The sequence below is a fragment of the Canis lupus genome, chromosome 1, assembly GCF_048164855.1.
Source record: "Canis lupus baileyi chromosome 1, mCanLup2.hap1, whole genome shotgun sequence".
In the NCBI taxonomy this organism is placed as follows: domain Eukaryota; kingdom Metazoa; phylum Chordata; class Mammalia; order Carnivora; family Canidae; genus Canis; species Canis lupus.
The window spans coordinates 9,187,998-9,200,867 of NC_132838.1; the positions used below are offsets into that span (position 1 = coordinate 9,187,998).

At 40.4% G+C, this 12,870-nt stretch overlaps 1 protein-coding gene across 3 annotated transcripts in view; it reads right to left on the bottom strand.

Moving 5' to 3' along the window:
• The window catches only part of DOK6 (docking protein 6), a 369,524-nt gene that overhangs the window by 21,060 nt on the left and 335,594 nt on the right, over window positions 1-12,870 (bottom strand). For 2 of the 3 annotated variants that reach the window (XM_072820617.1, XM_072820624.1), the window contains one exon: window positions 4,658-5,048. The exons of the other annotated variant lie outside the window; for it this stretch is intronic. In XM_072820617.1, the coding sequence (XP_072676718.1) occupies window positions 4,873-5,048 (176 nt within the window). In that variant the 3' untranslated portion in view covers window positions 4,658-4,872. Of the gene's footprint in view, window positions 1-4,657; window positions 5,049-12,870 lie in introns of those variants that run through there. 3 annotated transcript variants of the gene reach the window in all.

Sequence of the window (12,870 nt, forward strand, 5' to 3'; positions counted from 1 at the left end):
CTTATCTACACTACACATGAAAATAAAGACTTTGAAGAGTCAGTAAAAAAATAAGTATAAAAAAACACTTTCTAGAAAGATATTTAGAAAATAGTTTGAGTTGGGAGATTTTTCTAAGTACAAAAGCAGTTGAAGTTAAAGGGTCATTTGTCATTTCTTGACACCAAGATGAAAAGAATTAAATCCTGAATTTAACTCTTTCAAAACATGACATCATTCAGTCCTTGTGGAGCTTTAATTTAATTTTATTTTTTTTAAGATTTTTTAAATTTATTCATGAGAGAGAGAGAGAGAGAGAGAGGCAGAGACACAGGCAGAGGGAGAAGCAGGCTCCACACAGGGAGCCCAATGTGGAACTCGATCCAGGGACTCCAGGATCATGCCCTGGGCTGAAGGCAGGTGTTAAACCGCCAAGCCACCCAGGGATCCCCAGGAGCTTTAATCTTAATGTGACTCTGCCAAAAAAAAAAAAAATAAATAAAAGAAAGGTGGCACTAGTCTCTTTCATTAGCTATCAATTATGTGTTAGCTAACAGATCGGCCTGGATTCACAGTGGGGGCACGGCCTGAAGGGGTCAGAAATTGTTCCTGCTAAAAATTTTAAAAGACAATTTTATTGTTACTTAAGACAAGTCTGGCCAAAGGGAGAACATTTCCTATTTGCTTTGCTTCGGTTGGATGCAGATGTGAGTAGCTCAGGTCGGTAGCACTGTTGTCCAAAGATTGCAACTTTGGATCTTCAGGCATATATGATCTGACTTAAAGACATCTTTTTCCTTTTTCAGACAGCTTATTCCAAACATAAGTCCAATGAAATGATGATGAAAGAATCTCTTAGGGGAGGAGAGCGTGGCAGTGGAGACAAGCAGCCAGTGTCATGCAGGAGTTCTATGGAGTTATGCAGGGCAGGTACCCGGAGCATGCTGACATTAGAGAAAGTAGAATCCTCTTGTTTCCAATGAATTCCTTCCTTTCCCTTTTCTCCTTTTACTTTCTTTTATAGCATTTTTCACACAGATTGAAGAGAACCAGCTGCTGGCACCAAAGATGAAAAGGGTTTGTTTTGCCATTATTACATTTTTAAGTTTTCAATACTCCTGTTTCTTTATTATATTTTCAAGTATATGTGTAGTTTTTTTGATTTTTTAAAATTTAAATTCAATTTAATTAACACATAGTGTATTATTAGTGTCAGGGGTAGAATTTAGCGATTGATCAGTTGCATATAACACTCAGTGCTCATCACATCACGTGCCCATCACCCAATTACCCCATCCCTCCACCCACCTCCCCTCCAGCGACCATCAGTTTGTTTCCTCAAGTTGAGTCTCTTATGGTTTGTCTCTTGTTTTCATCTTATTTTTCCTTCTCTTTCTCTGTGTTCATCTGTTTTGTTTATTAAATTCCACACGAGTGGGGTCATATGATAATTGTCTTTCTCTGACGGACTTATTTCACTTAGCATAATACCCTCTAGCTCCATCCAGGTCATTGCAAATGGCAAGATTTCATTCTTTTTGATGGTTGAGTAATATATATATATATATATATATATATTATATCACAGATATATATATATATATATATCACAGATTCTTTATCCATTCATCTGTCTAGGCTCTTTCCATATTTTAGCTATTATGGACATTGCTGCTATAAACATTGGGATGCACGTGCCCTTTTGAATCACTATGTGTCCTTTGGATAAATACCTAATAGTGCAATTGCTGGGACATAGGGTAGTTCTATTTTTAATTTTTTGAGGAACCTTCATACTGTCTTCCAGAGTGGCTGCCCCAGTTTGCATTCCCACCAACAGTGTAAGAATATTTCCCTTTAAGTATTTGTGTAATTTTTGAGAAAATTATGCTGAATTGTAAGTCATTATGAGTAGCCCTCATGAGTGGCTATGGAGTCAGGTAAGTTTAGTTTGAACACAGGCTCAGTCAGCTCTCAGCTGTGGGCACCATGGCAGGTCCTTAGCCACTCCAAACTTTAGTATCATCACCTATAAAATGAGCTCGTGACACCTGACAGCATTTAATGAGATGGTGTATCTAAGGTGACCAGCATGGGATATCACATTTAGCAGGTACCCCATAAACAGGGTGTTAGCATTACATAAATTTGGCCCTATGAAGTTATTAGTACTAGGCCCTTTTACTTCCTTGAATCAGGAGAGAATTAGAAGTTAGTAATTCTTTGAAAGAAAATTGAAGAGATAAATTTGGATGCATAGGAAATATTTTCCTCCCAGTTGTGAAAGAAACATCTGGCGGTCCAGGGATGGGACACAGTACTGCTGATACTGCCAGACCTACAGACTTCACATGATCCTGGAGACCCGGGATCGAGTCCCATATTGGGCTCCCTGCATGGAGCTTGCTTCTTCCTCTGCCTGTATCTTTACCTCTCTCTCTCTCTCTTTCTCTCTGTGTGTCTCTAATAAATAAATAAATAAAATCTTAAAAAAAAAAAAAAAAGACTTGAACAGACTTCCAACAAAGAAAATGTAAGCAGTTCTGGCAGCTGTAGGAATGGGACCGAGATGGCAAATGGGACCATCCCTTTTAGAAATTTGGTAGCGAGATGGTATGGGGAACCCAGGACAATGTTGAAGAACACGATGTGGGGCCTGATAGACCTGACTTTGAGTTCTGACCCTGTAACTTCAACTTTAGTTCCTCTTTATCTGTAAAATGAGAATAATCCTAGTGACCACCCCAGGGTTGTGAAGATAATGTAACTACACCAATGGATAGACTCAATCCCAATACACTATGTTCACTTTCAGTTTGTTTGCCTTTTATTTAGATGCATTTCTGGATATTGTTTAATTTGCTAAACAATTAAGTTCTGATAAATGGAAGAGATTCCCCCCCCAAAAAAAATGGAGCGGGGTTGTGGGGGGAGGTGAGTTTCTCTGGGATTCTTGGTGGAGTGAGCCCAAAAGCCTGAAACCTGAGAGCAGCATCTTATCACCCAGAGACAGAGAACCAGAGGCTTTTAGAACGAAGAAAACCTTTGTGCCTCTCCAGCTCGGCATGTCACCCATTGAATAGGAGAGCATGATTGAGAAGCAAAAACTTGTCTATTACTGAGAAGCAATATTTCTTTTTACTTATTTATTTTATTTATCTATGTATTTATTCATGAGAGACACACACAGAGAGAGAAGCAGGCTCCATGCTGGGAGCCCAATGTGGGGCTCGATCCCGGGTCTCCAGGATCACGCCCTGGGCCGAAGGCAGCGCTAAACTGCTGAGCCACCCGGGCTGCCCGAGAAGCAATATTTCAAAGCTGAGCCAATCCTTCTTCTCCACCCTGTTTCCCTTCCCTTCTGTACTCAGTGAATGGCACCCATCAACCTAACAGCCCATGTCGAAGCACTGGGGGCCACTGTGGTCTCCTTACTTTTCCATCATCTCCCCTCCATCAGTCAGCAAGTCCTGTTGCTTCTACCTCCTTCAATCCTCTTAGCTCCACTTAACTCCTTCATGCTCACTACCTCTACCTTGAATTTGTCATCAGGTTTATGGCTCTAGCCACCCAACTGGGCTTCCTGACAATGCTGTCACCTAATAATTGCCAAAATGATTATGAAGGTGTGGTGATCTCTCCCCTACATACTTTTTTTTGATGGTGGTGGGGGATAAATGCAAACTTCCTAGCCTAGTACTTAAGATTCCCAATGGGATGACAAGGGTATGATTTTGGGGGCTCTTCTTTAATTAACTGCCATGTATAAAATTCATCAGTTCCACTCCTCTCCTATAAAAATCTATGTAAAAACATGGTTTCTGCATACCAACATGGCTTCAAGACAAATCCTCCAGGGCTTCCTTTTAACCAAATTGTTACCCTTACACTCTTTTTCTCTATGTGTGTAAATGTATCGGAATACCCCCCAGGGACTGTTTGTGATGTGAGCTGCCCTTCCCTCTCCAGCACCATTTCCCTAGTCTCTCCCTCACACCCTCGGCTCTAACATTCTAATAGAAAATTCACAAAGAGAGCAGGCTTTCTAAACCACAGGCTTCTTCCTCTACTAGAATGCCCACCCTTCTGGTCATTTGTACTCATCTCTTATTGGGTTAATTCCTATTTTTAGGTTAAGAATCCACCGAGGAAGGCTTACCCATTCCTGCTCAACATGTCAGCTGCCTGAGTCAGAAGCCACTCTACTGTGCTTCCTTAGCACCACCTGTATATGTCTGTCTCATCTCTTACTCTATTTTTGTGTCTCCTCTACGAGCTTATACTAAACTTGAGGAAAGGAAGCTTATTTACCTTTGTGTCTTTGGAGTCATGTAAAATGCCAGCTCACAGCAGGTACTCAGTGAATATTAATGAGTAAAACTATGAAAAATGCATGCAGCAGCTCACTCCTTGTGCAGAGTAGAACACAGAAGTATAGATGTCCCACATACTGCCTTGCACATCCTAGATAGTCAATAATTATCTGTTGAATCACAATAATATAATTATATAGCCTCGTCCTGTCTAATGGAGGAAATTACAATCCTTTTTGAGATGAAAATGTAAATAATAATAAAGTGAAATGTGATTCTCAAATGTATTCTTTATTTTTAAAAAAAAATTTTTTAAAGATTTTCCTTATCTCTTTGAGAGAGAGACAGCAAGAGCATGGGGGAGAGGGAGAGGGAAAGAGAACCTGAAGCAGACTCTGCACTGAGCACAGAGCCCGACGCAGAGCTCGATCCCACAACAGGGCAATCATGCCCTGACCTGAAACCCAGAGTCAGACGTTTAACTGACTGAGCCACCCACGTGCCCCCAAAATGTATAACTATGAGAATAAGAAAATCATTATTTCTGGCTCATTGTAATGCATTGACCCTAACAAGTGGACTAATTGATGAAGAAAGAAGACCCGTGCAGTGAAAGTTTGTTGGTAGACAATTCTCCATGAGCTCTTGCATCTTTGAGTGTTTTGCAGCAGAGACATTGACGGCCTTTATTCTGGATTATCTTTTCAAGGATATTTGTACAGCAAACAGCTATACAAATGGAGATACTGTCTGTTTCTGAAAGAAAGAAGAGGTTTATTTATCTACAGTGCCAAAAAGATGTCTCTCTCTGAGACAAAGTTCAGGCTGTATTATTTATTGCCCATTATAAAACACTGGGGTTCCCTAAACTTCTGTGGTTCGTCTCCAGTAACACAACCTCTTTCATGTGTAGGTGTCTCCTGACCCTCTTTACATCTCCCTGTGAGATTTGGGACTCAGGAAACCAACATAAATGCTGGTACTCTGGCTAATACTGTTTCTGTGAGTCATAAAACACCCTTAGTCTCTGATTCAGGAGTCTTCCATCTTCTGCCATGATCTGTGATGCTGCGGCAGGCTGACTTGCTAGCTTGCAGGTAGGTAAAATCTCTGACACTCCATGCTCTTGGCAATGCTAATAAATAGTGATATGTAATGATTCCCATGCTAAGGTAGTGCCTTTGAATTTTTGTTGGATTTTATACTGACTCATTATTTAGTAAGACTCTGCTAAGTTTCAGTGAAATCTTCCCTTATCTGAAGGACACATCATGCCTGAATGACATAATTTATATGATAGTGACCAAAAAGGACAGTTTCTTAGAGTGAGCTGAAAAAATTCCATCACACATGAGAAAGAAAGAGTGAATATGACAATGTTGTTTTCGCTAGAGAATAGAAAATTAGATAAGTGGCCCTCTTATCACTCAAATTCTTAGGATTGAAATAATTGTTAATGAAAATTAATTTCCAATAAAGACAATCCAGTCATCTGAGAACTGTCCGAGTTATTTCTTAATAAGGTACACACATTTTTGTTGCTGCTATTGTTTTGATGGGGAGGGTCTTTGCTTCTGATGATTTTTTTTTTAAAGCAATAGCATGCTGTCAAATATAAAGATGGAATGTGAAAAAAAAATCAGAGAGCTCATTTGGTTTTCACAAGGAAGAAAGAAACATTTATTTTAGGACAAACACAAAGCAGAGAAAATGAATGATTCCTGTGGTTTTCAAATGAAGCTTTTATCCTGTTAGAGCCTTTGTTAAAAACAGTGAAGCATGTTTTAATTCTGAATATGGAAAATTGTTCTCAAAGATTTGCTGCCCCTTAAAATTGCTCTAAAAGACTACTACCATACCACAATAGGATACTTTAAAGACAGAAAATAAAGAGATTACAGGGTAAATAGCTTACAAGCTGTGATGGTTAACATTTGGGAGATGATTCATTGGTGACTATATCTTTTATCAGAGTTCTTTTGTTAAGATAGTTTTTTTTTTTTTTTTCCTCTCCTCTGTGACAGCCAGTTGAACTGAACCAAGAAGATGCAGTCACAGTGTATTTTAGAACATCCCACTGCTGACTGCTGGAATGTGTGACGGAAAGCACAGAAATGTGGCCCACACGGGCAGTATGGCGCAGGGGTGTTGAGAAGCAAGGTGAGAATTTTACATGCTCTGTCCTATTGATAACATTCAATTATGGCCTTGCTTCATGATTCTAGAACATTTTAACTAGTAGGTGTAATTTTCACAGGACGGTTGACAGGCTTCTATTGATTAAAATGTGAAAATGTAACAAAGACAATGCCAGTGATTATGTTATTCTGATCTTTATAAACTTTTGAATGATTTGCCCTTTTAGTATAATAATAGTTTCCACTGATGTTTACATATTGCATCTGTATGTTTAAATATACAACTTAGCACAATTTTAAATATCTGCATGGAGAGAAATATGATATAAAAACACTAAACTCAAGTTTAAACATCCCTCCTAATCTTCATTCTTTGTGTTAATCTATGCAGCTAATCCATGCAGAGGCAGCTCGATTCTTGCTTGGTGTGCATTGAGGTGTGCATTTTTGGGAAAAATTCATCAATGTCTTGCATAATTATGCATTCTATCCTACCTTCTGCTTTCTATCAACAATCTCTACCTTAGAAATACTCATTAGGTCTGCATATATCCAAAATATATATTATATTTAAATGTTTTAAATTATATGTATTTTCCTACGAGCAGAAACTACAAAGTATAATAACTTGTGTTCATTTAGATACTTGAGATTTGAGGTGTCAGTGTGGAGATTAGTGTAGGCTCCTAGCTGGTGGTGAATATCATTCCCAGAAATCCCATCCGGTCTCTGCAGTTATATGTGCTGGAATAAATATGGATCTTGGGCAAGTTGCAGTGAGTCCTGAGGAAGAAGCAATTCATACTTTTTCACAGTCAGGATCACAGAATATAAGGGTCTGCTTGCTTGTTTGATGAGAAGCAGTAACATTTAAATGCTTTGGATATCCATATCTATGAAATACTTTTGTCCAGGCCTTTTTCATTTCATGAATACTCTTCACCCATTGAGAAATACACTTGCTGAAACAGATGGTCATAATCCTAAAACTAAGATAACTGTTGGCTAGATTGAGTGACACAGGTTAAAATTAAGAAATGTGTGGAAACCAACAAAAGGAGCAGAGACTGGAGGGTTTACTCCTGGTGAAATGCTGTTGCCTAATGCCCTATTTCTAACATTACTTGCTTCCAAAATAACATACATTCTCTGATACCAACACCAACAATGTAAAACCAGAAACTCCCTTATAGGTGTGTAAAACTTTTGTTTTTAGTGTATTTTTATACACACTTTCATTGAGCTCTTCCATTAGTCTTCTGCAGGGAAGCCAGATAGGAATTAGCACTTGGATTTCATTGGTGACACTGGAGGCTTGTGTAACTCCTAGTGATTACTCCAGATGCCAGGGTTATGACTTTTTCAGTGTTTCCTTAGGAGGTGACTATGGAGCTTTTAATAGTTTGGCCTCACGTAGCTTGTTTTTGCAGTGGCACCTGGTAGCCCTCTCAAAGCACAGAGAATGCTTGTAGGCTGGGATTGTTCTTCCAGGTGGAAATCTGGCAAAGCTACAGCCCTGTTATTCAATAAAAAACTCTAATCAAGTGTTGCTCTGTGGTATTTTGTAGGTATGTTTACAGTCCATAGATAGGAAGATTATTCTAGATAACCTGGGTGGGCCTGGTTAAATCAGTTGAAAGCCCTTAACAGCAGTATTGCGAATTTCCTGGTGAGGGAGTTCTGCTCATGGACTGTGGTTTCCAGTTCCATCCTAGATCTCCAGCTGGTCTTATCCACGGCCTGGCCTTGAATTTTGGACTTGTCGAGCCCCGCCCCCCCGCCCCAATCACATAAACCAGTTCTTTGCAATGTCTCTTAATATATCTCTCCTCCTGGCTCTGCCTCTCTGCCTGAGTCCTATCTGATACAGAAGGCTATCCAAGTCTATCTACTACTAACAAGATCACTCATCTCAGGCATATCCCCCCACCTTCCTCCCACTTAAGGGTCTCAGGACACCCTACAACGGCATTGGAAGTAGTCCCGCCAACTGCAGGGATTCTGGGAAAGCTACAGCTGCAAAACGGCCAGTTCGCGGGCTCAGAATGCATGCATTATGGTGGAATCTCATGATTCAGGAGGTTCTGAGGTCTTCACAGTTCACAAGTCCTCAGCTTGAAGTGGGGGTCCTCAGTAGGTACTTGTGGGGGACGGGTGTGTATGGTGCTTGTTTGGTTTGGGGTCTCCTCTGAGGACTCTGAGTTCTCAGTTCTGGAAAAAATGCTCCAGACTTCAGAATTCTCATTTTGGCAAGCTTTCTTAGCTTACATACGCCTTTGTTTTAGTCTAGATTTAGAACTCATGACTGACTTCAGGGCACCTAGTGCGTTTCCCCCGGATGCTGACATTGGCATCCTGTGATGGAAGCTTCTCTTGCATTCAGCATGTGATGTCTCGGGTCCTGGGCTGAATGCAGCTGTTAGAGGGCTGCTGTGGCCTGATATGCAGCCCCCAAATTCACTTGCTGAAACCCAAACCCTCAGTGTGGTTGATTTGGAAGAAAGGCTCTTAGGATGTAATTGAGATTGAATAAAATCATAAGGATTAGGTCTTAATCAGATGGGATTGGTGGCTTTAGAAGGGGAAGAGATGTCTCTCTCTCTCCCTCTGTCTCCCCACAGACTTGAGGAGAGGCCATGATGCACACAGCAAGAAGGGGGCCATTTACAAGGCAGGAAAACACCCAAATCTGACCATGCTGACTCCAGCCTCCAGAACTGTGGGGAAATGGATTTCTCCTGTTTCAGCCATTGAGTCTATGGTATTTTTGTTATGGCAACCTGAGTTAACTGAGATGGCACTGACTGTGGTAAGTTCTGGAGCCATTGGTTTTAGGGCCAAAGAGCCTAAAGGATCATTTTAAAAATTATTATTACTTTTTCCTATTTAAGTAAACGATGAGTTTTTTTACAAAGTAAGATGGATCACACTCAAAATGAATAGACATTTGAAACAGTTGAAGACCCAGACGTTCACTGAATGGCTACCCCAGCTGTATAACGTCTTTCATGAGAGAAGGAGGAATAAATGGACTAGACTCTATAATCACAGAAATAAAAACCAACTTGAATTATGCAAGAATAGTTAAAACATCACACCATTAAATTTAATTTGAACACCCTCTGGTGTGTATTGAAGTTGCAAGTCTACTTACTACTTCCTGGGCAGAAAGGAACGTGTGAGAATCTGTTCTCTGTAAAGAAAGCCCTGAAGGCCGAAGATTTTCCCTTTGGGGTTTTCTTCATGTTCCTACTGGTAGACACTGCTGTAACTTTATTTTTTTTACTTTATTATTTATTTATCTATTCATGAGAGATACACATAGAGAGGCAGAGACACAGGCAGAGGGAGAAGCAAGCTCTGTGTGGGCATCCTGATGTGGGACTCAATCCCAGGACCCTGGGATCACGCCCTGAGTCAAAGGCAGACACTCAACCACTGAGCCACCCAGGTGTCCCAACATTGCTATAACTTTTGATGAGATACCACCCTGCTGCTGTCTCGCTGCTGGACCATGTAGCTCTGGCCTTCTCATCTTCTTTGTCTTGTCTGGCATTCAGTGCTCAGGGACAGGTCCCACAGCAACAGCTCCAAAGGTGACCTCCTCTAGAGTTAGCAAATTCTAAGCTCAAGCATAAAGTCTGCACACAGACAGATCTGGGTTTAACTGGCGGTCATTCGAAGGCCACCAGGTTTTGCATTTTTCAAACAGGGAGAATGACATTTGCCTTAGGGCTGACGCTAAGTGGTAAGTATTTTCCAAAGGGCAATGCATGGGGAGTTCTTGGCATGACACTTACTCCTGTAGATTTCCCATACACATGAGTTGCTTATGTTTATTATCATGGAGGAAGATGCCCCAACATAACAAATCTCCAACCTGTCTGGTCACAAACCAGAATCCATCCCCTGCAAATCTGCTTAAGGCTGAGTAGTAAATCCACTAGTTTGCTCATGGGGAATGGGTTTATTTATAATGATATGTGTGGTCACAACTTTCATTATGCACAGTTCCTATTTTTTGGAAGAGGAACACATTGCACATGAGATATAAAGGGTAAATTCTACTGGCAGAGAGAGATATAGGAGCAGCTGCTGTCATTCTGATGTCCATACATCAGATTTGGAAAGGGCCCTGGCAATGCCATGTGCCTTTAACGTCTGGAATTTGATTCTTCAGCAGCACAAACAAGGAGCAATGGGGTTGGGGAATGTCTCCTAATGGATTCAGGAGCTTGTTTCATGTTTTATTTTATTTTATTTTATTTTTTTAAATCACTGAATGGAGGATTTAAGATGTCTGATCTGTTTCTAAAACTGGTATTAAAATTAATATATTCGGATTTATTCTTTTTCTCTTCTATTTTTTTAAAAGATCTATTTATTTGTGAGACAGAGACAGAGAGAGAGAGAGCATGAGGGGGAGAGGTAGAAGGAATCTCAAGCAAAGTCCCCAAAGAGCGTGGAGCCAGGGTCAGGGGCTCAATCCCAGGACCCTGAGATCATGACCTGAGTGGAAACCGAGTTCAATGCTTAACCGATTACACTACCCAGGCCCCCCTCTTTGTCTCTTCCTAAGTTACAGTGTCTTATTTTCGGATAACAATCATATTCACAGAAATGAGTATTTCTGATGGATCCTAGAGGATATAAAATGTAGCCTAGAAAATACAATTGGATAAATTTTCAGCTGTGAAGATTATATTTAATCAATGAAACAGATAATGAGAACAAAACAAATTTTAACCAAATAACGAAAAGTCTCAAATTATATCTTTTTCTACATGGATGTGCTTATCTGTCTGTCTAGGTAAAAAGACTGAACCCTATGAAATTTCAGTTTTTAGGTCACTAACTGTAAAATATCAGAAATCTCAGAGTTGCTCCTAAATTATATCTATATAGAATAAAGAAAAATGTGATTATTGTAAGGTTTTCAGTCGCCTGTTACTTCATTTGCTTTTATTTTATATTTTATTTTATTTATTTTATTTTATTTTTTATATTTGCTTTTATTTAAACAATTAATTCCTGCAACTTAATTCTTGAGTCCAAGAATGACCTTAGTATAAAAACAGAGTTGCAGGGGGCACCTGGATGGCTTAGTAGCTTGAGTGTCTGGCTTTTGGTTTCACTCAGGTCATGATCTCAGGGTCATGGGATTGAGCCCCTCCATCAGGCTCTGCACTCAACCAGGAGTCTGCCAGAGATTCTCTCTCCCTCTCCTTCTGTTCTTCCCCATCCATCCCTCTCTCTCCCTCCAAAATAAATAATCTTAACAAAACAAAACAAAACACAAAACCAACAGTTGAAGCACTAATCACATTAACATTGCAGATGTGTCAGACTTTATTCCTAGCCCCAGTTAATTGCTTCAGCACTAATTTTAGCACTTATCTCTATCAAGCATTATTATTATTTTTAATTTAAATCTTTTTCTTTGATGAGTTTCAGATCCTAGATGGAATGCATGAGGGTGAATAGAGGCAAGGCTTGTCCTCTCTCCTTGTCCCCACTTGTAATTCTGTGTGACCGTGACCATGACCAGTGGTGTTCCTCCCTTCCTTTTATCTTCTGGTTGCCTTGCTTTCGGGGGTGCCAAGACACCTGTGGTTTGCTGCAGAGCAAAGCTGGTCCAGCTCCTTTCCCCCCTTTCAGTCTTGCATGTCAGACTTGATTGCCATGTTTGCAGCAGCTTCAGTAGAGGAGAGAAATTACACCCGCCTCCCATCCCCATGTTTCTCTTCCCCCCCTACCCCCAGATCTGGCCACTCTGTCTCTGACTTCACCGTCCAATAATTGTGTCTTCTTGTCACTCACAAAACCGGACACAATGAGGCCAAATTGCCTGGAATTCAACCATTCCTCAGAATGACCCAAGGGGCTTGCTGAACACTCACTCCTGGGTCCCACCCCTAGATTTTCTGATTCAGTAGGTCTTGGGAGGGTGGGGAATGCCCAAGAATTTGTCTTTCTAACAAGCTCCCTGGTGATGCTGATGTGTCTCATTCGGGGACCACTATAGGTCTACATAATTTCTAAATTTCCTTAGGTTTTGACCATTTGTGATTGAGATTAACAATAGTGATCACTGTCAACTGCCCATAAAACTGTAGTTTGGCATTCCTGCCAAGGACTGACCAAGGAGCTCAGGATCTATCCACCAGCACCTCCTGACCTCGAGCTTGGTGTGACTCCAGCATTGGTTCTAATTTCCATTTAAGTATATGATGAATGGCTAGTGTTTACATTTTAGAAATTTGTAGAGACATAAAAGCCAATTTGCATGCAATCCGGTTCCTGAATGAGCTTGTCATTTAACATAATAATCGTATGTAATAACCTGCCTAGTGGTGTGAATATCCAATTACCTACCCTGCCTTGTAAAATATTGATCCTTAAGGTTGACGATAATGGGACTACAGTGATTGATACAGGGA